Genomic DNA, 25994 nt, shown 5'->3' with positions numbered 1-25994 from the left:
CCATTAGGTGGCGGTAACAGCCATGGCTAAAGCATTATCTGAATGCCTTCCACATGCTTGGTGATACAATAGAGAAGATGTAAAAAGGTACTGCCGCTGCCCTCATGGAGCTTAGTTTTGTGGGGAAGATAGACATTGAGTGAGTATAAAATCAGAACTGCAGAGGTATGAAGATACAGTGTTATGACAATCTACACTAAAAAAAAAAATGCAACTGAGATGAATGCAAAAGGGTATGTGGGAGTTAATGAAGTTGGGAGAAGCACTTCTAATGAAGGAAGGTAGAAGCCAGACCATGTCTTGTAAACTGTGTTAAAGAATTTTGAGGGGTGTAGGTGGGTGTTTTGCCAAACAGCAATTAAGAATCCACTAAAATGTTTTAAACCAGGGCAAGTGGATAGTATGAATATACTTACATTACGAAATTAACTCTGACTTTTCTGTGGGGGACAGTCCAGAAGGGAAAAAGAAAGGACCCAGAAAATGAGTTAGAAGACTATTAAAGCAGCCCAGATGAGAGAAGACTAGCTCACAGAAGGGTGTTTTTAGCAGAGATGGACGTAACTAGATGAAGTCAAAGGTGATAAAGGAGTAAAATGGTTAGAACTTGGCAATGGGAGGGAAGAGGGAGGAGAAATATGCAACAGACAATACAATGTCTGCTCCATACTCGGCACAGTGTTTAGCCCAAGAGGCACAAAGTCAACAAGCCTGATGTGACCCCTGCCCTCAATGTGCTTAATCTAGTGAACAATACTTACTAATAAATAATTAAGATATGGTGTAACAGTACCTCAGTAAGAACTATTGGTGTGTGGGTACAACTGGTACCAGAAAAAAGGTACTGAATTCAACCAAAATAAGAACCAAATTTCAAAGTGTATGCTTCAAAAAGGAAGTGTAAAGTCTTCAACTTGGGGAAAAAAAATCATTGTCAAAATGTTTGGTTTCATCTTATACTTATGAGAAAGTAGGTTACTGTGGGAACTATGTACTCATTTAAAAGCAAAGAACGATTCAGATATTTTATGGGGGTAGGAAAAACTTTATAACGAGACAGCATCATGACGCCCATCACTTTGCAAGAAAATATAAGTCCTTCACCAATTTCCCCAAGGGCTTCTGAAACTGTATACAGTCTGTTGGAATAGCTCAGGTCATCAGTGATCTTTTTTTTTTTGTTATTATGCTGACTTCCACTTCCATACTGTTAAGTGTAAGGAGCTGTATGATGACTGTTCAGATTATGCAGAAGGCATGATAGGAACATAGAAAGGTCATTGACCCCAGAGTAACCAAAGAGCCCTATACATCTGAGAAAAGCCTAAAATAAGATTACCAAAGGCCGAGTGAGCGTAGTGGCTCATGCCTGCAATCCTAGCACTCTGGGAGGCAGAGATGGGCAGATAATACTTGAGGCCAGGAATTCGAGGCCAGCCTGGCCAAGATGGTGAAACCCTGTCTCTACTGAAAATACAAAAATTAGCTAGGTGTGGTGGCGCAGGCCTGTAATCTTAGCTGCTTGTGAGGCTGAGGCATGAGGGTCGCTTAAACCCAGGAGGCAGAGGTTGCAGTGAGCTGACATCACGCCACTGCACTCCAGCCTGGGCAACAGAGTAAGACTGTCTTGATGAAGGAAAAAAAAAAAAAGACCAAGATAACAGGAGGAATGAATGACCCTAAAGGAAAGAGATAATTAGAACAAGATAAAAATTTAAGTCCAATTAGTATCCGCAGGAAAAACAGAGAAGACATTGTTTTTTAACCCGATGCATTATAGTATCTGTCAAACATGAAAAAGGAGCACCTAAGGATCAACAACAGTTGAATGTTTTAAAAAACAAAGAAAGAGTTGAAAATTAAAGTAAATCTCCAGAAAGTCTAATTAAGTAAAAACAAAATAAGAGAAAAACCAGAGGTCCAAGACCCAACAAACAGAATAATTCTAGAAAGAGAAAGCCAGAAAACTGAGTTGAGGAAATTATCAAAGTAGTAACGGAGGATACTTCCCCTGAACTGAAGAACTTAAGTCTTCATCCTGAAAGACCTGCAATCAAGTCTCAGCAAAATACTTTAGGGACAGAAATCCAGATAGAAATTTTAGAACCCAAAAGAAATAAAGAAAATTGAAAAAGAATATGAAAAACTTTCAGAGAAGAAAAAAGGCAAATACAAAGGAACTGAATTCTGTACGGAGGTAAACAATCAAATATAAAGGCAGAAATAATTCGTTTTCAGAAATGAAAGGGCTCAAATTTACATTTCATGTGTCTTTTGTTATAAAATTACCTGAGAATGTACTCCATCAAAACTAAGGAGTAAATTAAGAGAAAAAAAGGGCAGGGGCCAAGAAACAGTGGATCCAACTAAAGAAAGTGGTAAAAGGAAGTTCCCCAAAGGACAGCTGGGAGTAAAAGGCTGATGTAGAAATAGTACAGACTGCAGCAGGAGGGGAAGGGCTCTAGGAAGGAGTTTTCCAGAAAAAAAAGACTCAAGAAAATACCTCCAATGATAGTTTACAAATAAGGAAGTCAGAAGAGAGTATCTACAGATGATTGAAGAAGATATAAAAACCAAGTATAAAAAGGCAACCAAAAATAAAACTAAAAATAGTAATCAATTACTATTGAATTGAGAAAAGGGGGAAGGTCTGAGACATGTGAGCTGAGAAAATGTATAAGAGTGATAAATGATAATAAGCTAATAAAGAAAAGTGATAACGTATAAAAGTAAAAAATCAAGAACCAGAAGAAAAAGTGTAATATTTATAGATACAGAACGCCTGTAATCCCAACACTTTGGGAGGCTAAGATGTGTGGATCACTTGAGGCCAGGAGTTAGTTCAAGACCAGCCTGGGCAACATGGCGAGATCTCATCTCTACAAAAAATTTAAAAATTAGCTAGGTGTGATGACGTGAGCCTGTAGTCCTAACTACTCCAGAGGCTGAGGCAGGAGGATCACTTGAACCGAGGAGTTTGAGGCTACAGTGAGCCGTGACTGTGCCACTGGGTGACAGAGTGAGACACCACCTCAGACAAACAGACAAAGGAAACAAAGAGAAAAGAAATAAAATGTGTCCAGAATCAGACTATTTTTCACAACCTCCATTGCTCCCTCCCTTGCCAAGCCACTGTCTGCACTTATCCGGATTACTGTAATAGGCTTCTAACTAGCTTCCCCATTCCCCACTTCTAGTCTAGTTTCAAAAAGCGGCCTGTAGGATCCTTTAAAAAATCCGAGTTAGATCGTGTTATTATTCACTGCTTAAAATCCCCCGTCACGGTCACAGTAAAAGCCAAAGAACTTAACAATGGCTTCTAAGGACCTACACAGTCTGGACCTCCTTGAATTTCCTGACCTCAGTCTCCTACACCTCTCCCCGGGCTCACTCCATTTAGCCCCTCTCACTTCCTTGATGAATCTTCAACATATCAGCACCATAAGCCTCAGAGCCTTTGTACCTACTGCTTCCTCTGCTGGACATTTCCATGGCTAGTTCTTTTACCTCCTTCAGATCTTCCCTCAAGGGTTCCCTTTCAACAAGGCTTCCCTAGACCACTCTGCATGTAAAACCACAACCCTTCCCAACTTACCCTGTATCTCCTTTTTCTGCTTTATTTTCCCCCTCAGTGCGTACTATCTTCTAATTCACCACTAGACTAAGCTCCAGAAAGACAGGAATTTCTCTTCTGTTCATTGTGGGAACCCAAATGAGTGCTTGCCACAAAGCAGGCCCTCAAAAAATATGTGAATAAATTAACAGGACTTCCGCTGGAAGACAGCAGGGCAGGGAACACTTCACTGCAGACATTTTTTAGGTATTAAACCATGGATAATACTTTCACAAAAGTCTTTATTTAAATAATAACTACATATTTAACTGTCAAGGAAAAGAGACTTAGGAAGACAGTTAGTAGATAATGTGAGATTAAAAGCAGCTTTTGGTTTAAGATAGGAGGGAGTTGAAGATTTCTGCAAGTTGACAGGAAGGATCCAATAAAGAGAAAAAGGCTAAATATACACAAGAAGAGAGAGTACACAGTATGTTTCTGAGACAGTGAGAGAGGATGAGATCCAAAGCAGGAGAGGAAGGGCAGCCCCCGATCAGAGCAGGACAAATGTGACAGAAAAAATGGCTGCCACTGTAGATTTGTTTTACTGGCAATGGGGAAACAGGAGAAGCTCCCATTTGAGTTCTTCTATTATCTCTTAAAATAAGAAATCAGGTCATATGAAAAGAGTGAGTTATAAGGAAAAAGGTAAGGGGTGAGTGAAAGTTGGAAGCAATCCCTTCAGAGAACTATCTAGAGAAATTCCATAGGATTACCAGGCAGTTAAGCAAGCCCATTTGAGGGAAGTGCTCAAGTGCTCACAGTGCTATTAGTCCTGCTCAGTATCTGTCTAGAGCAGCGCCTGGCTGCTCAGGCGCAGGAGCACAGAAGGATGAGCTACACCTAGTAATTATATGGCTTTATCCAGGAGTGGGGTTCTGCCACAGTGTGACACAAAGACTGAGAGGGCTAGGATTTTAGAGCACTAGTATAAGTCAAAGTGAAATAAAAACCATGGAATTAAGCTACATAAAAGGGAAAGTGGAATGTGAGATGAGATGAAGCAATGTTCTAGGGAGCAGCTGCAGGTGTGTGTGGCTGAGGAAGAGATGAGCTGATCATGAACCACAGGCTCAGGCATTTGATGATTACTCATGTGACTGTTAACACCATTCACATAAATGGTTGGGCCAAGCAAAACAGGAGGAAAAACTGGGCTAGGTGGATCTCAAAGAGCAGTACAAACTGGTAACTTTGAAAAACAACTGATGTATTAAAAATCAGATACAGACATAACTTTAAAATAATAAACACAATTTCCCATCCCCAACAAAACACTATATTGAATGTAAAAGATCCAAGTTCTCAGAGGAGTTATTTCACACAATATAGATTTGTTCTGTTAACTAAAATATTTAGTTTTAATGCAGAATAAATATTACATCTCAAAGAACTTAGTGTACTTACATAAGACAGAAAAATCAAATCTACTGCCACTAGTAGGTCCCTGCATCCTCCCATAAGTTAGAATAGTCTCACAAATATATAAAATGCACTTGTCAGTTGTCTGTTTAACAGAAGGAAATAAAAGGTAATACAAATTCTAAGAACGATGTCTCTAAATGTAATCACAATTTGGTACTAATTTCTATAACTAAAAGCTTTGACCTTACTCTAAAACAACATACTCACGTTTTAGAAACTTCTTAAGGTCTGCAATGTACCCTGCATAGGAAGTTGGGTCAGACACACTGAATGTATATTCCAATGCAGTCACTGGTTTTGGAAAAACCATAAGTCCTATAAAGAGATAAAGGAGGGAGATTATCAAATTTCCTTCTTTCCTTTTCCTTACTCTTATCTCTAAAAAGCAAATCTCAGCAAATTACATGGAAAATTGTGTTCACAGTATGCTGAAACTATCAATAGCTTCCCAATTCTAATTATGAAGGCATAGACATCTAAATGAAAAAGAATTCAAACCTTCAAAACCATCTCAGACATTATCGATTAGAAACCTTCCCTAAATTTGATTAACTACAGTTAATTATAATCTGTTCCTTTTAAAAAGATGCAATTTTACTTTGAACTCTCTATATTCATTTTTTAAAAATCAAATAACACTTTTAGGTTTTGCTAATATACCATTAATACAAGGATAAAAACTTTAGCAAATCAAGGCCTAAGTACTTTTGTCATTTAAATTGCAACTGTATGGAAACATTCCTAAGACAGCTAACTCCTTTTCAATGACAAAGGTCTATGCATTTTAAACTTTAGGGTAAATATTCGTCCTTCAATAGCAAATATTGCTCTGTAGTTAAAATGTGGTTTTCACATACTGGATGTGGAGTATAACCATCAACAATTTCCTGTCAGAAGTTGACACCCACGTAATACAAAACATGTTCCTTAAGCTTACTAATGAAGAAAAGGCAAGCAGATTTATCTCTAAGAAACGATCAGGCTTGCAACTTTAATATAAACTTTCCTTGTTTAAAAAGCATTAGATTGGCTGGGCGCAGTGGCTCTCATGCCTGTAATTCCAGCACTTTGGGAGGTCAAGGCAGGCGGATCACTTGAGATCAGGAGTTTGAGAGCAGCCTGGCCAATATGGTGAAACCCCTGTACTAAAAATACAAAAATTAGGTGGGCATGGTGGCACATGCCTGTAGTCCCAGCTACTTGGGAGGCTGAGGCAGGAGAATGGCTTGAAGCTGGGAGGCAGAGGTTGCAGTGAGGCGAGATCGTGCCATTGCACTCCAGCCTGGGTGACAGAGTGAGACTCCATCTCAAAAACAAACAAACAAAATCCCACAAAAAAAGCATTAGATCTAGATTATTAATTCAACCTTGCACAAAGGCTTTAAAACAATTCTAAAATTTTTGCTAATTCTCAAGCATTCCTATATTTAATATATTATATAAGGGATATGTTAAACATTCCCATATTTAATATATCACACATGTACTATACGTATTATATATGTGTTACATGTACATATGGGATATATTAAGCATTCCCATATTTAATATATCACATATGTAACATATATTTAGTATATGTATATGTGTATGTGTGTATATATTTAAACTAATGACAATTTAAATATTAAAATAAACGACAAATAATTTTAACAAACTCAGTTTAAAACTGTGTACTTAAAAATATTTAACACATTACTGCTTATATATTTCATGCAATATTAATAGTGTTCAGTGTTTTTGAAATAGATCAGACCATGTTCAATGGCAAGTCACATCACTTAAATAGCAGGTAAAGAAAAATAACCTTGGGCTTGGTGCAGTGGCTCACGCCTGTAATCCCAGCACTTTGGGAGGCGGAGGCGGGCAGATCATCTGAGGTCGTGGGGACTTCGAGACCAGCCCAACCAACACGGTGAAACTCCGTCTCTACTAAAAATACAAAAACTTAGCTGGGCATGGTGGCACATGCTTGTAATCCCAGCTACTTGGGAGGCTGAGGCAGGAGAATCACTTAACCCGGGAGCAGAGGTTGCAGTAAGCAAGATTATGTCATTGCCTAGGCAACAAGAGCAAAGCTCTGTCTCAAAAAAAATAATAATAAATAAAAAAAGGACAGTTAAAAAAAAAATAAAACCACGAGGTAGAAAATGTGATTTAAATGCTTCGGTTTTTTACTGCATATATTCTCCTCTATAATGAATTTCTTTTCCAGAAGACTATAAAGAGGAATTAAACATATGAAGAGTATATGCATTTTGTTCTCTATGAGGTATTGTTATTAAACATCTTACCAGTTTCATTACTAACCAGTTAGAACCACAAAGTATGTATTTTATAAGCCTAAAGCTCTAACCCAAGCTAGTGCCAAAATATATACCTTAATTACTCAAAGCAAAGTAAAACTGCTCTACGATACTCATAAACGTAAATGTAACTATAACTGTGTTCTTCAAACTTGGCTTTTACTAGAATTTGCAGTATTCATTTCTGCTTACTTCTGAGAAAACAAACAAACAAACAAAAAAACACTGAGCCAAAACAAGCCACTCAAACGCTCAAAATTTATCAGTATATGAATGTAAAGGTCTTTAAATCACTATGCAAATATCAAACAACAAAAAAATTAAAACCTTCATATTACTCAACTCCAAGGTTTCGCTGTCTTCTATCTGCTATATAGAACAGATTTATGGTGACGATAAAGTATAACTCAATTTTGTTAAAAATCATAACCGCTGCCGGGTGCGATGGCTCATGCCTGTGATCCCAATGCTTTGGGAGGTGGAGGCAGGCAGATCACCTGAGGTTGAGGGGAGTTTGAGACCAGCCCAACCAACATGGAGAACCCCTGTCTTTACTAAAAATACAAAATTAGCCAAGTGTGGTGGTGCATGCCTGTAATCCCAGCTATTTGGGACGCTGCGGCAGAGAATCACTTGAACACTGGAAGCGAAGTTTGCAGTGAGCTGAGATCACGCCATTGCACTCCAGCCTGGGCAACAAGAGTGAAACTCCGCCAAAAAAAAAAAAAAGTCGTAACTGCAAGATAATTACCTGGGCTAGGAATCTGGTCACGATATTTTGGAACCTCATCGTTGAGAGTCTGAAGCATAACCCACATCGTGAATGAGAAGAGTGCAGCCAGGAACCCATAAAAAACTAGGTAGAAGAGCAAGATCAAACCTGTAAAAGAAAATGAAACGTATGAAATGCGCACCTGTGTGTGTGTATGCATGTTTGGCCAGGTTAAAAAACAACCAACTGTTCTTGCAAGGCTACGATCCCAAGCTTTGCCATGCACGTAGCCAAATATCCTCATTTTCAGGACACATAAATTTGCCCAAGCAAGGGGTATTTTAGCAGCCAGCATCCACCCATCCCATGACTCCTCCTTTCTTCTAGTACTTCCAAGTTAAAGCAGCTTCCACCATCTACCATTCAACTCTGGTTCAAAATCAAAGCTTTAAAATTCCAGCACATAGGGGAATGTTTCCCAAAATGAACTTGATGCCCTCTAAAAAGATAAAAGATGGTTTCAGGTAAACAAAACACCCAATATTTACATGTTCCTTTAAGTGGCAAATACAAAAGAATTAATACATGAAACCCATATTTCACAGACAGTAATTTGCTTAAATTTAAGTTTTAAAAAGTGAGTTGATGGCTCACACCTGTAATCCCAGCACTTTGAGAGGCTGAGATGGGAGGATCGCCTGAGCCCAGGAGTCTGGACCAGCCTGGGTAACAAGTCTTTACAAAAGATTAAGTGCTCACTTTGGCAGCACATCTACTAACAGTGGAACGATAGAAAGATTAGCACAGCCCTTGTGCAAGGATGACATGCAAATGTGTAAGTTGTTCCATATTTTAAAAATTAAAAACATGTATATTTTTAAAACTGAGTTCATTTAAAGAATATTAGGAAATATGCAGAGAAGGCAAACTCATGAAGATAGCACTCAATGAATAAAGTTTAGGACACACTGCTCAAGTGGAAGGGCTCGTGCAAAAGTGAAAAAGGACAAGGCCAGAAACAAGCACTCTGATCAATGGAATTTCATAGCTCTACTGCTGAGCACAAAGCAAGATTTGGCAGACACGCATTTCAACATTAAGGACTTAATCTCTTTCCTTTTACAATTTGGCAACACTACTGTTTATATTCAAAGTTCTAACATCAGAAGTGGCTGCCAACGAGTGTATTAGAATACATTGGTGTAAAGTCGCTTACTTATATTTAAATGTTTAAAAACTGATCAAAAATTGCTTTCTGTAATAACATATTTCTGAATATATTCTTTTTTTCTTCCCTGGGGAGTGGCTCCACAACTTTTTTCTGATGAACCCAAAACAGATTGTGCTGAAAGCTAGGTAACTTTTATTTCTCAATTGCAAGGCAGGAATCACCCCCAGCCCCCTTTATCAAGTAAAGCGGAAACAGTTAAAGCAACTTCATTTCATAATTTAGACTAGCATTCCACCCCTCCCCCCAATTACCAGGTGGCCAAAATAAGGATCGAGAGGACAGAAGAGAGGAGAACAGGATGTCACCTTCAGACAGCCACCTTCATTCAGACTTCCCTACCACATACTGCGATCCTGTTGCAGAAAAAGAAAAGGAAGACCAATCTCAAAGAGGTAATCAGTTTGCTATAGAGGGAAATGGAACACACAGAAAACCCACAGGCCAGTTTAAGAAGATACAGAAGAGAAATGATTCTTTGAGATCTAGGTGTTTGCAGGAATGAAGGGATAAAAATCCTCTACACCAGGGCTGACAGAAACATAAATGCAATGAGCATGGCTGTACTCCAATAAAGTTTCGCTTACAAAAGTAGGCAGATTGGGGCCACAGTAGTTTGTTGACCCATGCAGTTGACATTAAACTGGAGATGTCTGAAAAAAAGTGCTAAGAAAGAGTTTAATTATTTAGCAGTGTTTTAAAGTCATCTTAAGATATTCTTATCACAATACTGTTTTGAATATTTGATTGTAAATTTAGCAGATATGAACAAACTATCAAAATCTGCTTTCTAAAGAACTATTACACCATGAAAATAATGAGTACAAAGAGTTATGTTCATAAAATACATACACAAATTAACAGCTATGTCCCAAATCTGATGCCATATACTAGTGGCCATTAGAAACAAGTAAACAAGTTATTTCCAGCACTGAAGTGAGTTCTCCTTACACTTGAACAAGATCCTTCTGCCAAGAACCAAACCTAGTTTTTAAAAACTTAAACTAGTTAGCCTCACATATAAATATCATATGATACTTTATCTACTACCTCCTCTTCACTCTACTAAGAAAAAAAAAAATCAGAAAATAATAACAAGTTATAAACTGTTGCTCTTACCCAGGTGTAAACTGGCAGTTAAATTAGTTACTCAGATGTAGTTTGCTGATGGGGCTCTAAACAGGGGTGTCCTGACTTAGTCATGGATAGTGTTCATGGAACCTGTTCAATGTGCCATGCCCGCCTCAGTGCTACTTGATGTAAGCAGAAAACAGCAAATACAGCATAAATGGTGCCTATCATATTACTAATGTTCCCTAGTTTAAAAACTTTCATCAATCCCAGCATTTTGGGAGGCCGAGGCAAGTGGTTCACTTCAGGTCAGGAGTACAAGACCAGCCTGGCCAACATGGTGAAACCCTGTCTCTACTAAAAATACAAAAAATTAGCCAGACATGGTGGCACACGCCTGCAGTCCCAGCTACTCAGAAGGCTGAGACAGGAGGATCACTTGAGCATGGGAGGCAGAGGTTGCAGTGAACTGAGATTACTGTATTCCATCCTGAGCGACAGAATGAGACTCCATCTCAAAAAAAAGAAAAGAAACTAACATGGACTTAAATGATGAAGAGACATCAATATTTTATTTATTTATTTATGAATGACAGACTTTCACTCTGTGTCTAGGATAGAGTGAAATGGTGCAATCTTGGCTCACTGTAACCTCCGCCTTCAGGGTTCAAGTGATTCTCCTGCTTCAGCCTCCTGAGTAGCTGGGATTTACAGGTGCCTGCCACCATACCCAGCTATTTTTGTATTTTTAGTAAACATGGAGTTTCACCATGTTGGCCAGGCTGGTCTTGAACTCCTGACCTCAAGTGATCCACCGCACCCAGCGCCCCTCTTCATTTCTGTTCCTTCTCTCTCTCCTTGTAGTTTTGATAAGGGAGACAGTGGGTATGAGACAGAGATAAAGCTGGAGGCAGTGCAGCAGAGTGGTTATATACATGGGCTGTGCTAGAGAATCCAACAGGGCTCAAATCCTGGCCTGATCACTTTCTTGCTCTGTGACTTTGGGCAAGTGTCCAAATTTCTACCCCCATCTGAAAAAAGTAGTAAAGGTAATATCTAATTATTCACATTATAGAAAGGAAAATAAAAGTCAAGAGATTTGACAACATAAAAACAAAACTCCTAAGGCGGGAAAAATACAAATTAGAAACATTTTGGAATGATAATGCAACTAGGCTTTATGGAAGCATATCATTCTAGTTATCCTCAGGTACCTAGACACTAGGTACCTAATCAATTGCCTTTTATTCTCAAAAAATGTTTTGACAAATGAGGTTTAACTCATGTGGACTCTACAAAAGAAAATATCAAGGCCAGGCGCGGTGGCTCACGCCTGTAATCCCAGCACTTTGGAAGGCCGAGGCAAGTGGATCACCTGAGGTCAGGAGTTCAAGACCAGCTGACCAACATGGTGAAACTATGTCTCTATTAAAAATGCAAAAAAGGCCAAGCATGGTGGTACGCCCCTGTAATCCCAGCTATTCAAGAAGCTGAGGCAGGAGAATTGCCTGAACCCAGGAGGCGGAGGTTGCGGTGAGCCGAGGTCGCGCCATTGCACTCCAGTCTGGGTAACGAGCGAAACTCTGTCTCAAAAAAAAAAAAAAAAGAAGAAGAAGAAGCTGAGGTGGGAGAATTGCTTGAACCCAGGGGGCAGAGGCTGCAGTGAGCCAAGTCTGCGCCACTGCATAGGCAAGAAATCTGGCAAGGCTTACCACGTCACCCAAGGGAAGGAGAAATAAGCCCTGTCTAGTTATCCTGCCTCAACCACACTGGGCGTACAATTCAATTCTGGCACCAACCACCCTGCTCTACGGGCTCAGTCTTCCACAGGAATGCCACTGCAGAGGTCCCCCCACCACCCTCACTTCTGACCAACTAGTTACTAAAACAGGAGGTTTCCACTGCACCCTCAGGTTTGTTCACTAGAATGACTCACAGAACTCAGGAAAGTAAGTGCTCTCCTTAGGATTCCAGTTTTATTATAAAGGATACACAGAGTGAGGTCTGGGAGGGAATGAAGCTTCTGTGTCCTCTCCTTGAGGAATCAGGGCAATCTCCTTCCCAGCACATCTGTTTCTCAACCTGGCAGCTCCACTGAGCTTCAGTGTCCAGAGATTTTACTGGGGTTTCATCTAGGAATGACTGACTAAATCATAGGCCACACAACAGAGCTCAATTTCCAGCCCTCTCTCCTGCACTTTGGAGGTCTGGCTAGCTCAAAGTCCCAACCGTGTTGGGACTTGGTTTGGTCTCTCTGGGGTACCAGTTCCCATCTTGAAGCTATTTAGGGACCCACTGCTATTCATTTCATTAGCATAATAAAGACATGCCTACTACTCAAATTCCAGGGTCTTTAGAAGCTCTGTGCCAGGAACCTGGAAAAAAGATCAAACAATTAAGTGCAATGGTGCGATCTCTGCTCACCACAACCTCTGCCTCCCAGGTTCAAGCAATTCTCCTACCTCGGCCTCCTGAGCAGCTGGGATTACAGGCATGTGCCACCATGCCCAGATAATTTTGTATTTTTAGTAGAGACAGGGTTTCTCCATGTTGGTCAGGCTGGTCTTGAACTCCCAACCTCAAGTAATCTGCCCGCCTCGGCCTTCCAAAGTGTTGGGATTACAGGTGTGAGCCACTGCGCCCAACTGACAAATTCTTTATTATGCAACACCAGCACACATAATTTGGACCTAGGGAAAAGTCACTGGGTTTCATGAGGGCCTGGAAATATGCCCCCTCAACATATGACTAGACCCTGTGATCTCACTCCCAACCTCTGCATACCTTCTAGTTATCTTCAGAGACCTAGACGCTAGAAAGATTGGGGCTCTCAGAAAATTCTGATGACTAGCAACCATTTCCACTTGGCAAATAAATTAGCATTCCGTTTATAGTTTAAAACATTTTAAAGCAGAGGCATGTATAATTTCTAAAAAATCCATTATATGAACAGGTACAAGTTTATAATCTTTTGTATATTTGAATTTTTAAAATGTCACTGATTTTTTAAAATGTTATTTGCATACCATTCACATATGTAAAGTTTAGATTTTGTATTCAGAGTTGTACAACCATCACCATAATAAATTTTAGAATATTTTCAACACCTGCCCTCAAAACTCCATACCCGTTCCCATTCCTCCCCTCCCCCAACCCAGCTCCTGGCAATCACTAGTCTACTTTGCCTCTATAGATCTATTTTCTAGACATTTCTTAGAAATGGAATCATGTAATACGTGGCCTTTGTCACTGACTTCTTTCATGTAGGATGTTTTCAAGGTTCATTTATGCTGCAGCATACATATGTCAGCTCTCCATCCCTTTTTATGGCTGAGTAATATCCCACTATGTCTGGATATACAGTATTTTATCAATTCATTAATCAGATGATGTGCATGTGAGTTGTTTATACCTTTTGGCCACTGTGAATAATGCTATGAACATTCATGCACAAGTTTTTTGTGTAAACAAATGCTTTCATTTCTCTTGGGTTTATATGGTAACTCTAGCTTTTTGGGTAATTGCCAGACTGTCTTCCAAAGCAGTTTCTCTATTTTACACTCCTATAGCAGGAATCCAATTTCTCCTCATACTCATTTAACACTTCTCTTACTGTGTTTTCATGCAGCCATCCTAGTGGGTATGATGTAGTATCTCTTTGTAGGTTTAATTTGCATTTTCCCTAATGGCTAATGATGCTGGACATATTTCACAAAGTCATTGATTATCTGTGTATCTTCTATGGAGAACTGTCTATTCAGATCATTTTCCCATTTTTAAACTTGGTTATTTGTCTTTTTTTTTATTAAGTCCTAAAAGGTCTTTATATATAGATATAAGCCTCTTATCAAACATATAATGTGCAATTATTTTCTCCCATTCCAAGAGTTATCCTTTCACTTTCATAATAATGTTATTTAAGCAAAAAAGTTACTCATTTTGATGAAGCCCCTTACCTATTTTTGCTTTGGCTGCTTGTGCTTTTGATGGCATATCTAAAATAACACTGACTAATCCAAGGTCATAAAGACTTGCATCTGTGTTTACTTCTAAGATAATTTAGCTCTTAAGTTTGGGTCTTTGATCTATTTTGAGTTAATTTTTGTATATGGTTTGAGGTAGGGGTCCACCTTCATTGTTCTGAATGTAAATATCCAGTTGTTCCAGTACTGTTTAAAAAACCATTTGCTGGGTGGGTGCAGTGGCTCATACCTGTAATCCCAGCACTTTGAGAGGCCACGGCAGGCCAATCACCTGAGGTCAGGACTTCGAGATCAGCCTAGCCAACATGGTTTAACCCCATCTCTACTAAAAATACAAAAATTAGCCAAGTGGCCTGCACCTGTAATCGTACTCAGGAGGCTGAGGCAGGAGGATCACTTGAGCCCAGGAGGCAGAGGTTGCAATGAGCCAAGATTGTGCCATTGCACTCTAGCCTGGTGACAGAATGAGACTCCATCTCAGCAATATGATTGTGATGACTGAAAAAGGAAACCTGTGCCACTATTTGTACCATCACCAAAATCAAAAATCCTTTTTATGATGCATGGAGACACTCTTTATGTGTGTTTCAGTGGACACTTCTTTGCAGATCTAAAAAACTGAGAAAACTCATTTTTGGAAGGTGACCTAAAGCGTGTCATTGAAGTGAAGTTTAGGCAGGCACAATGATTGTTTTCATGGTTGCTATTGGACCACATCTCAGGAGCTGGAATGACAGATATTACTGAACAAAGAAAGCAGGATAGTGGAATTAAAAAGGCTTGATCTCAGTGCTTTCATAAGTATGAAGTACATAATTTTCACTAATCACAGGGTAAATATAAAACTGATTCATTAAAAATGTTTTATAAGAATTCAAAGGTCACAGTTTTGTGAAATGTAGTATTTTTATTTAAGTGCCTTTTGTCTGTTTCTACCCCTCAGTCTATAATTTTATAAACCAGTTGATACATAAGTTGTTTCTTGGAGGGATGATACATTACTTATACATTTTCTATGTAGTAAACATGTATGTATATGTATGTGGGTGTGTATCTAACTACTTTGTTGGAGTGATTCCTATGGTTTGGAATTGCTGGGGCCAAGTTTATACAAAAATCTACATTTTTGAGTAAACTTCCCATGACTAGAGTAAGTTTCCCCAGTATTTGAGATTTCTTCATTTCCTAAAGCTGTACAACCATCAGATAAGCAATATTTTTAAGGATTAATAATGTAATTTATAATGAAATTACTTTCTCAGCTATTAATGTTAACTGTATCATCTTCATATAGACTATAATTCATTTGTGCTATTCCACTTTCCTCTGTTCCTTTTATTTTCACTTCCCTTGTAATGTTAGTGTCTTTGTACTGATTTCTGAAGAGTTCATTTATGATTAAAGATATTAATATTTTGTCTAGAATTGCCAAAACAAACAAACAAAAACCAAAAACACCAAAACCCAGTGAACATGTATTATTTTTAATAAAATGTATGCAGGTGTATGTATGTATATACACATGCTCACACTTTGTATAATAAAATTACTGTAATATAAAAAGATTAAACAAGATTAAATAATCTGCCTAAGATTAACCTACTAGTAGAATAAACAGACCAGTACCTCTCCATGTGGTACCTTACCTGGCCTGCTCTCCCAGGGAGTTTCAAGCTCTGTTGTCTTTTCTAACTAAAACTCCCATTCTCTAAATAAAAATGTCTCATTCAAGTATTCCGTGTTACTCAGGGTGACGGAAACTTACAATGTAAGTAGTATCTGCTCCATTCTCTACAAAGAGTTCAGTTATTACAAATGATAGACATATAAACAATGAATTACAGATACTGGGTGCTAGGAAAAAAACAGAAAAAGAATCCTCTCTAGCAGGGAGAAGAAGAAAAGGGACAACAGAGAAGGCCATCCAGAAATAAGGCAGCTGGTTCACCAAAGATAGAGAGGAAGAGGGCGCTCTGGGTCAAAGCCTAGGTGACTAGATGGAGTACCCCAGCAGGAGCAGTCAGGTGAGCACAGCTTTGCTTCTCTCAGTATGCATGAGCCCCTGGTGCCAAGCAACCAGCAACAAGAGCAGCAGCATCTGCTTGAAGTGGGTGCTTCGGCTGAAAAAGTGGGCAGTGTTTTGAATGGGATGGTGAAAGTTTTAAAGGAGCAGAGAACCTCCACATCCCAGGCTGCTCTTGGCTATTCAGGCTACCCCCATCCCCAAATGTTGTAATAGGAAAGTCTAAACACACCAAAGCGGAGAACAAAACCAGTGACTATTACACATTCAAGATAAAACTAATCCATAAAGAAAAGTACCAAACTCAACAAAGACAGCACTACCTGAAAACACTGGGCTGTAACAGCAAATAGAATAAAGAAAAATAAGCATAATTAAAAAAGACTAGACGGTGAAAGTTTTTTTTTTTTTTTTTTTTTTGAGACGGAGTTTCGCTCGTTACCCAGGCTGGAGTGCAATGGCGTGATCTTGGCTCACCGCAACCTCCACCTCCTGGGTTCTGGCAATTCTCCTGCCTCAGCCTCCTGAATAGCTGGGATTACAGACACACGCCACCATGTCCAGCTAATTTTTTTGTATTTTTAGTAGAGACGGGGTTTCACCATGTTGACCAGGATGGTCTCGATCTCTTGACCTTGTGATCCAACCACCTCGGCCTCCCAAAGTGCTGGGATTACAGGCGTGAGCCACCGTGCCCGGCCAGGATAATTTTTAAAAATTAGATATCATATTCTGATTACTAAAAAAAAAAACTTAGTAGAAAAGCTTAACTGAGGAAGAATCAAACTAAAGAAAAACCCAGGCAGTTAGGAAAATGAAAAAGCAAACCAAAGACGGGTAGAAAATATTTGCAAAACATAAAACAAACGACTCACTCGCATTTAGAATATACGAAGAGCTTTCACAACAAGACATATTACTTAATTTTAGACACAGGTCTCATTCTGTTGCCCCAGCTGGAGTGCAGTGGCACAATCATAGCTCACTGCAGCCTCAAACTCCTGGGCTCAAGCAATCCTCCTGTTCCAGCCTCTCCAGTAGCTAGGACTATAGGCACACACCACCATGCCCAGTCAATTAAAAAAAAAAAATTGGGGTCCGGCACAGTGGCTCATACCTGTAATCCTAGCACTTTGGGAGGCTGAGGCAGGCGGATCACAAGGTCAGGAGATTGGGACCAGCCTTGGCAATATTGTGAAACCCTGTTTCTACTAAAAATACAAAAATTACTGGGCATGGCAGCGGGCACCTGTAGTCCCAGCTACTTGGGAGGTTGAGGCAGAACTGCTTGAACCCAGGAGGCAGAGGTTGCAGTAAGCCAAGATCGCGTCACTGTACTCACTCCAGCCTGGGAGACAGAGTAAGACTCTATCTCAAAAAAAAATTTTTTTTTTTAGGTAGAGAAGGGGGGATCTTTAAAAAAAAAATTTTTTTTTTTTTTAAATTTTTAGTAGAGACAGGGTTTCACCATGTTGGCCAGGCTGGTCTTGAAGTCCTGACTTTAAGTGATCCTCCTGTCTTGGCCTCCCTAAGTGCTAGGATTACAGGCGTGAGCCACCACGCCCAGCCGAGAGTCTTACTCTGTCATCCACACTTCTCTCAAACTCCTGGGCTCAAGTGATCCTCCCACTTTGGCCTCCCAAAGTGCTGGGATTACAGATGTGAGCCACCATGCCCAGACCAAGACACATTTTTTGAAACATGCAAAAGATCTGAACAGAAACTTCAACAAGATATAAGGATTGCAAAAGTAAGCCCATAAAAAAGGTGTTCCAAATCATTAGTCACCAGGGAAGGACAAATCAAAACTATAATGAGTTACCACTACATACTCACCAGAATGCTAGAAATTTTAAAGACTGACCACACCATGTAATGACCCAGAAGTAGAGCAACTGAAATTCTCACATCCTGCTGGTGGGAATGTTAATAAATAAATACATAAATAAATAAGAAATGGCTGGCGCGGTGGGTCACACCTGTAATCCCAGAACTTTGGGAGGCCGAGGTGGGTGGATCACGAGGTCAGGAGTTCGAGACCAGCCTGAGCAACATGGTGAAACCCCGTCTCTACTAAAAACACAAAAATACAAAAAAATCAGCTGGGCATGGTGGCGGGCACCTGTAATCCCAGCTACTAGGGAGACTGAGGTAGGAGAATCGCTTGAACACAGGAGGCGGAGGTTGCAGTAGGCCGAGATTGTGCCATTGCACACCAGCCCAGGCAACAGTCCGAGACTCTGTCTTAAAAAGAAAAGAAAAGAAAAAAGACACAGTAACACACAGGGGAACTGTCATCTCCTATGATAGTCAGACCCTTCCCCGGATAAAAGCATAGTGCATGATTCAACATACAGACATGTAACATTTCAGTCAGCGACAGACTGCGTATACAACAATGGTCCCATTGAGATCATAATAAAGCTGAAAAATTCCTATGGCCTAGTGACGTCACAGCATAATGCATTACTCATGTGTTTGCAGCAATGCTGGTATAAACAAACCTACCAGTCACATAAAAGTCTAGTACATAACAATTACGTACAATGCATAATACTTGATAATAAACAACTGTATGGGTTTATGTATTTACTATGCTATACTTTTATGTATTTATCAAATTATACAGTTGATAATAAACAACTGTATGGGTTTATGTATTTACTATACTATACTTTTAATTGTCATTTTACAGCGTACTCTTTCTACTTATAAAGTCAATGGTGAAACAGTCTCAGGCAGGTCCTTCAGGAGGTATTCCAGAGGAAGGCACTGTTATCACATAGAAGACAGCTCCATGTGTGCTGTTGCCCCTGAAGACCTTCCAGTGGGGCAAGATATGAAGGTGGAAGATGGTGATACTGATGATTCTGACTGTGCAGGACTAGGCTAATGTGCATGTTTGTGTCTTAGTTTTTAACAAAAAAGTTTCAAGAGTTAAAAAAAAATCTTTTAGCCTTTCTGGTGGTGACTACCTACCCACGAGAACAATGCCTCTCGCAAAGGATCTCCTTCATCCCTGGTGCAGAGCCCCTATTCCTACTTCATGGATGTGAAATGCCCAGGATGCTATAAAATCACCATGGTCTTTAGCCGTGTACAAACGGTAGTTTTGTGTGTTGGCTGCTCCATTGTCCTCTGCCGGACTACAGGAGGAAAAGCAAGGCTTACAGAAGGATGTTCTTTCAGGAGGAAGCAGCACTAAAAGCACTCTGAATCAAGATGAGTGGGAAACCATCTCAATAAACACATTTTGGATTAAAAAAAAAATCTTTTAAATAGAAAAAAGCTTACAGAATAAGGATATAAAGAAAATATTTTTGTGCAGCTATACAATATGTTTGTGCTTTAAAAACTAAGTGTCATTACAAAACAGTTAAAAAGTATATAAAGTCGCTGGGTATGGAGGCTCACACCTGCAATCCCATAGCTTTTGGAGGCTGAGGTGGGCAGATTGCATGAAGCCAGGAGTTCAAGACCAGCCTGGGCAACATAGCAAGACCCTGTCTCTATTAAAAAAAAAAAAAAAAGTTATAAAGTAAAAAGTTACAGCAAGCTAAAGTTATTACTGAAGCAAAAAAAAAAAAAAAAATTTAATAAATTTAGTGTAGCCTAAGTGTATAGTGTTTATGTTCTAGGCCTTAACATTCACTCAACACCCACTCGCTGAAACTACAGTCCTGCGAGCTCCATTCACGGTCAGTGCCCTGTACAGGTATACCATATTTTTATGTTTACATGGTATTTTTACTATACCTTTTCTATGTTTAGATATGCTTACAGACAAATACCATGTGTTAAAATTGTCTACAGTATTCATCCAGTAACATGTACAAGTTTACAGCTAGGAGCAACAGTCTACACCACATGGTCTACATGTGCAGTGGGCTACGCCTTCTAGATTTGTGCAAGTCCACTTTACGATGTCTGCACAACAATGAAATCAATGAAAACAGCTAAGCACATTTCTCAGAAGGCATGACTGTATTTAATACAAAGTGTCAAAAACCAAATTTACTTTTGCCTGGAGTCTGGGGAGGTAAGAACAGAGATGGGTTACAAAGGGCCAAGAGGAAATGTTTGGGGTGATAAATGTTCATTATCTTGATTACAGTGATAGTTTTATGAGTACAACATATGCACACACATATACATGAGTGTATGCCAAAACTTTAAATAGGTATACTTCAAATATGTGCAGTTTACTGTATGTTAATTATACTTCAATAAAGCTGTTAAAGAAAAACAAAAACTGAGCCGATGGGCCAACCCCGGGAGAACTGGTCAAGCTGAAGAAAAATTCAGTGAAATAAAGACCAAGTCAGGTATTCTGTAACACTGGGCTAACAGAGAGGGAGTATATGAAATTGAGACACTGGGGAGAGAACCAGAAATACAAACAATCTAATGGGAACTCCACAGGAAAAGAGGATGGGACAAGAACGATCAAAGAAATAACAAGGTTGTGTCTAGATTGGAAGGTTTAAAAAATATTGGAAAACATCCTAGACCCAGACACAAACAGGTAAAATTGTAGAACATCAAGAATAAAAAGAGCTGGGCGTGGTGGCTTATGCCTGTAATCCCAGCACTTTGGTAGACTGAGGCAGGTGGATTGCTTAAGATCAGGAGTTCGAGATCAGTCTGGCCAACACGGTAAAACTCTACCTCTACTAAAAATACAAAAATTAGCGGATGTGGTGGTTCGGGCCTGTAATCCCAGCTACTCAGGAAGCTGAGGTAGGAGAATCACTTCAGCTGGAGAGGTAGAGGCTGAAATAAGCCAAATGCACCACTGCACTCCAGCCTGTGTGACAAACAGCAAGACTCAGTCTCCAAAAAAAAAAAAAAAAAAAACAAAACAACAAAAAAAAACTAAGGCAAAGAGGAAAACTATGAAAGGCAATAGTGAGCAAAATCTGCTAAGACTGGTAACATCTAAATAAGATGTTTTAATTGCTTTTTCTTAACAATTTGGAGGAATAATTTACATACAGTGAATTTCACCCATTTCAGGTGTACAATTCCAGTGAGTTTTGACAGTTGTATAATCTGTGAAGCTACCACTCCATTAAAGATACAGAACATTACCATCTCGTCCAAAAGGCTCCTTGTGCCCCTTTGCAATCTACACCTTTTACCAGGCAGCCAATGATCTTGTCACTGTGTTTGTATTTTACATAAGGCTAAAGTTTTAAATTTGTTTATATTCAATAACTTTTTTTTTTTTGAGAGTCTCACTGTTGCCCAGGCTGGAGTGCAGTGGCTCCATCTTCGCTCGCTGCAATCTCTGCCTCCCGGTTCCAGCGATACTTGTGCCTCAGCCTCCCGGGTAGCTGGGATTACAGGCTTGTGTCACTGCACCTGGCCTATATTCAGTAACAATCTAAAATTAAAATGCCAATAATATGGCAGGAATAATTTAAAAGTGGACATTATCAGAATCAGTTAAAAAAAATCCACTTAATGCTGTTACAGAAGACAACCTAAAATTAAAACACCAATGGTTGAAAGAAACAGGAAAATAAAATAGTTCTTGGCTAACAAAAGCAAATGCAAATATGGCATTATTACTCTATGTAAACTAGAATTCAAGTCAAAATGCGTTTGCAAGGGTGAAGACACTATGTATTTAATAAAAGCAAAAACACATCAAGAAGATACAGTATAATAGCCATGAACCTTTGTGATGCCAAGTGCCTTCAAATGATTAAAGCAAAAATTCACCACATTCCTGACCAGAGATGTTAACATACCTCTCCAGAAACCCACAGATTGAGCAACAACAGAAGGGCAATATGTATTTTTAAAATGCAACAGTTAGTAGAAATTTGTAGTCACCAAAAAATATACTCTCTACAAACCTGGAACACTGCCCCAAAACTGACCATGAAGTCAGTTTACATTACAAAAACAAAACACAATTCAAAACTAAAAAACATTTAAAAAAAAAAAAAGGGCCACATTCTATAACATCTCAAAATAAATACATTAGAAATTAACAATGCAAATTTTAAAAATTGTATCTTAATCCTTGAATTAAAAAGACAATAAAAACAAACATTCAAAAATTCAAAACAATAATGTAATCAGAGCAGAACTCAAAAGTTAAATCCATAGCCTTAAATGCATTCATTAAAATATCATTAAAATATACTACTAACAAAAAAGCCAGATATTTAGCTCAAGACTAAAATAAATTCAAAGAAAGTAGGACAGATTTAAGATAAAAACACAAGTTAATGGACACAAAATGTAATAGAAAATCATGACAAAACCATTCAATAAATTTAAATGATAAATCAATTTCATCAATAAAATGTTTTCAAGTAGTAAATGTGAAAAGAGATGAAATACAAAATTTTAGGAAAATTAAAATGTTCAAACTGTAAGTTTTTACAAAAAATAGAGCTTTACCCCTCAAAGAGACACCAAGTCCAAATGGCTTCACTTTAGCTGGTTCTCTCAAAATGCAAAGAACAGACTACTTTCTATATATGAACTATTCTTTTTTTTTTTTTTTTTGAGACGGAGTTTCGCTCTTGTTACCCAGGCTGGAGTGCAATGGCGCGATCTCAGCTCACCGCAACCTCCGCCTCCTGGGTTCAGGCAATTCTCCTGCCTCAGCCTCCTGAGTAGCTGGGATTACAGGCACGCGCCACCATGCCCAGCTAATTTTTTTTGTATTTTTAGTAGAGACAGGGTTTCACCATGTTGACCAGGATGGTCTGGATCTCTTGACCTCGTGATCCACCTGCCTCGGCCTCCCAAAGTGCTGGGATTACAGGCATGAGTCACCGCGCCCGGCCCTTTATGAACTATTCTTTTTGTATGCTCTACAGGTGACCTTAATGGTTTTTATAAGGCTTGCACTATTTGGATACTAAAACTGAACAGACAGCATTGACACAAAATTTATACATTTATTTTACTTTACAATCATGTATATAATGCCTAAATACTATATAGTGTGATGATACAGGAATCAAGATAAGGATCAACAAATCAACAATAAAGGAATCCATATAAAATGGAATTTTTCATGTAACAAAGTTGCCAATTCAAATCAGTGAGGAAATAGATTATACAACATATAGGGATAAGTGATTAAGAAAAGCCTACAGAAGACTGTTAAGTCTGTGATAATGTTCACTTAAAACCATTACAATTTAAAAAAGAAACCAAAATAAGAGTTAAGAGACAAGAGAACAAAAAGATGAAAAAGAGTCCATGAAGAATATTTACAAGTATAATAAAGGCTTAATACTCAAAGTGTATCAAAATTTCTTTTAACCAGTAAGAACATAACACTGGCTGGAGGCTGTGACTCAAGCCTGTAATCCCAGCACTTTGGTAGGCGAAGCAGGCTTCAGCTCAGGAGTTTGAGACCAGCCTGGGCAACATGGTGAAATCCAGTCTCTACTAAAAATACAAAAATTAGGCCAGTGTGGTGGCTCACACATGTAATCCCAGCACTTGGGGAGGCTGAGGCAGGCAGATCACTTGAGGTCAAGAGTTCAAGACCAGCCTGGCCAACATGATGAAACCCCATCTCTACTAAAAATACAAAAATTAGTACTGGACATAGTGGTGGGTGCCTGTAATCCCAGCTACTTGGGAGGCTGAGGCAGAAGAATCGCTTGAACCTAGGAGGTGAAGGTTGCAGTGAGCCAAAATTGTGCCACTGTAGTCCAGGGCAACACAGAGAGACTCCATCTCAAAAAAAAAAAAGAAAAAAGAAAAAAAACCCAAACAAAACAAAAATACAAAAATTAGCCAGGTGTGGTGGCATACACAGGTAGTCCCAGCTACTTGGGAGGCTGAAGCAAGAGAATCAGCTGAGCCCAGGAGGTAGAGGCTGCAGTGAGCCAAGATCACACCACTGTACTCCAGCCAGGGTGACTGAGCCGCACCGTCTCAAAAAAGAAAAGAAAAAATTAAGTAACAGGCATTTTTTAAAAATTAAAATTGAGGCCAGGCTCGGTAGCTCATGCCTGTAACCCCAGCAATTTGGGAGGCCGAGGTGGGTGGATCATGAGGTCAGGAGATCGACACCATCCTGGCTAACACGGTGAAACCCTGTCTCTACTAAAAATACAGAAAAAATTTAGCCAGGGGTAGTAGCACGAGCCTGTAGTCCCAGCTCCTCGGGAGGCTGAGGCAGAATTGCTTGAACCCGGGAGGCGGAGGTTGCAGTGAGCTGAGATCGCACCACTGCACTCCAGCCTAGGCAACAGAGCAACACTCCGTCTCAAAATAAAATAAAAATAAATAAATAAATAAAATAAAATTGAGCAAATACAAAAATATTGAAGAAACTACAAATTAAACCAACCAGATAGATACCAGCATCCTATCAAAATAGAAAAAAACTATATAACATTTTTATATAATTCTACAATATTGTTATAATATCTACTGCTTGAAGAGAAACAGGTACTTTTATCCACTGCTAGTGGAAGTATAAACTGGTACAGCTTTTTTGGACAAATATATACATATATATTTTAGACAGTCTTGCTCTTCTTGCCCCAGCTGGAATGCAGTGGCGCAGTCTTGGCTCACTGCAACCTCCACCTCCCAAGTGCAAGTGATTCTCTTGCCTCAGTCTCTCAAGTAGCTGGGATTACAGGCCCCCACCACGCCCTGCTAAGTTTAAGTTTTGTTTGTGTTTTTAGTAGAGATGGGGATTTCACCACGTTGGCCAGGCTGGTCTTGAACTCCTGACCTCAGGTGATCCACCTGCCTTGGCCTCCCAAAGTGGTGGGATTACAGGCATGAACCACAGCACCCACTCAGAATGATGTGTTAATAATAAAAATAAATATATATTATGAACTGGCAATTCCATTTCTCAGTTTATCTACTCTAGATGAAAAGTGCTGTAGGCCAGGAATGGTGGCTCATGCCTGTAATCCCAGCACTTTGGGAGGCTGAGGCAGGCGGACCATGAAGTCAGGAGTTCAAGATCAGCCTGGCCAACTAGTGAAACCCTATCTCTACTAAAAGTACAAAAAAATTGGCTGGGCATGGAGACAGGCGCCTGTAGTCCCAGAAGCAGGAGAATAGCTTGAACCCGGGAGGCGGAGGTTGCAGTGAGCTGAGATCATGGCACTCCACTCCAGCCTGGGCAACACAGGGAGACTGTGATCTCAAAAAAAGTTGCACTGTAGCAATCTTTAAGATAAAAATTGGAAACAATTTAAATGTTCATCGAAAAGAAATATATATATTCTATAGTAGAATCTCCACACTATGGAACATTATGTGATATGATTTGTCTTTGTGCCCCACCCAAATCTCATCTCAAATTGTAATCCCCACATGTTGCAGGAGGGGCCTGGTGGGAGGTGACTGAATCATAAAGGACAGACGTCCCCCCTGCTGTTCTCGTGACAGTGAGTTATCATGAGTTTGGTTGTTGCAAAGTGTGTGGCACTTCCCTCTTGTCTCTCTCTCTCCTGCCACCATGTAAGAAGTGCCTTGCTTCCCCTTCTGCCATGACTGTAAGTTTCCTGAGGCCTTCCCAGCCACACGGAACTGTGAGTGTATTAGTCCGTTCTCACACTGCTAATAAAGATATACTGGAGACTGGATAATTTATAAAGGAAAGAGATTTAACTGACTCACAGT

At 39.5% G+C, this 25994-nt stretch overlaps 1 protein-coding gene and 1 non-coding gene across 2 annotated transcripts in view; one reads left to right on the top strand and one right to left on the bottom strand.

Moving 5' to 3' along the window:
* The window catches only part of ATP1B3 (ATPase Na+/K+ transporting subunit beta 3), a 51795-nt gene that overhangs the window by 13351 nt on the left and 12450 nt on the right, over nt 1–25994 (bottom strand). The window contains exons 2-3 of the mRNA XM_012437040.3: nt 8096–8224; nt 5246–5353 (exon numbers count right to left, since the gene is read on the bottom strand). Of these exons, the coding sequence (XP_012292463.1) occupies nt 5246–5353; nt 8096–8224 (237 nt within the window). The remainder of the gene's footprint in view (nt 1–5245; nt 5354–8095; nt 8225–25994) is intronic.
* LOC135275939 (U6 spliceosomal RNA) lies at nt 8808–8911 on the top strand. The gene has a single exon (XR_010343526.1). It is a non-coding gene; the product is annotated as a U6 spliceosomal RNA (small nuclear RNA).

The sequence above is a fragment of the Aotus nancymaae genome, unplaced genomic scaffold (assembly GCF_030222135.1).
Source record: "Aotus nancymaae isolate 86718 unplaced genomic scaffold, 86718_ANA_hifiasm-v0.15.2.pri h1tg000019l, whole genome shotgun sequence".
Lineage (NCBI taxonomy): Eukaryota > Metazoa > Chordata > Mammalia > Primates > Aotidae > Aotus > Aotus nancymaae.
This window is presented reverse-complemented; position numbering and strand designations above follow the sequence as displayed.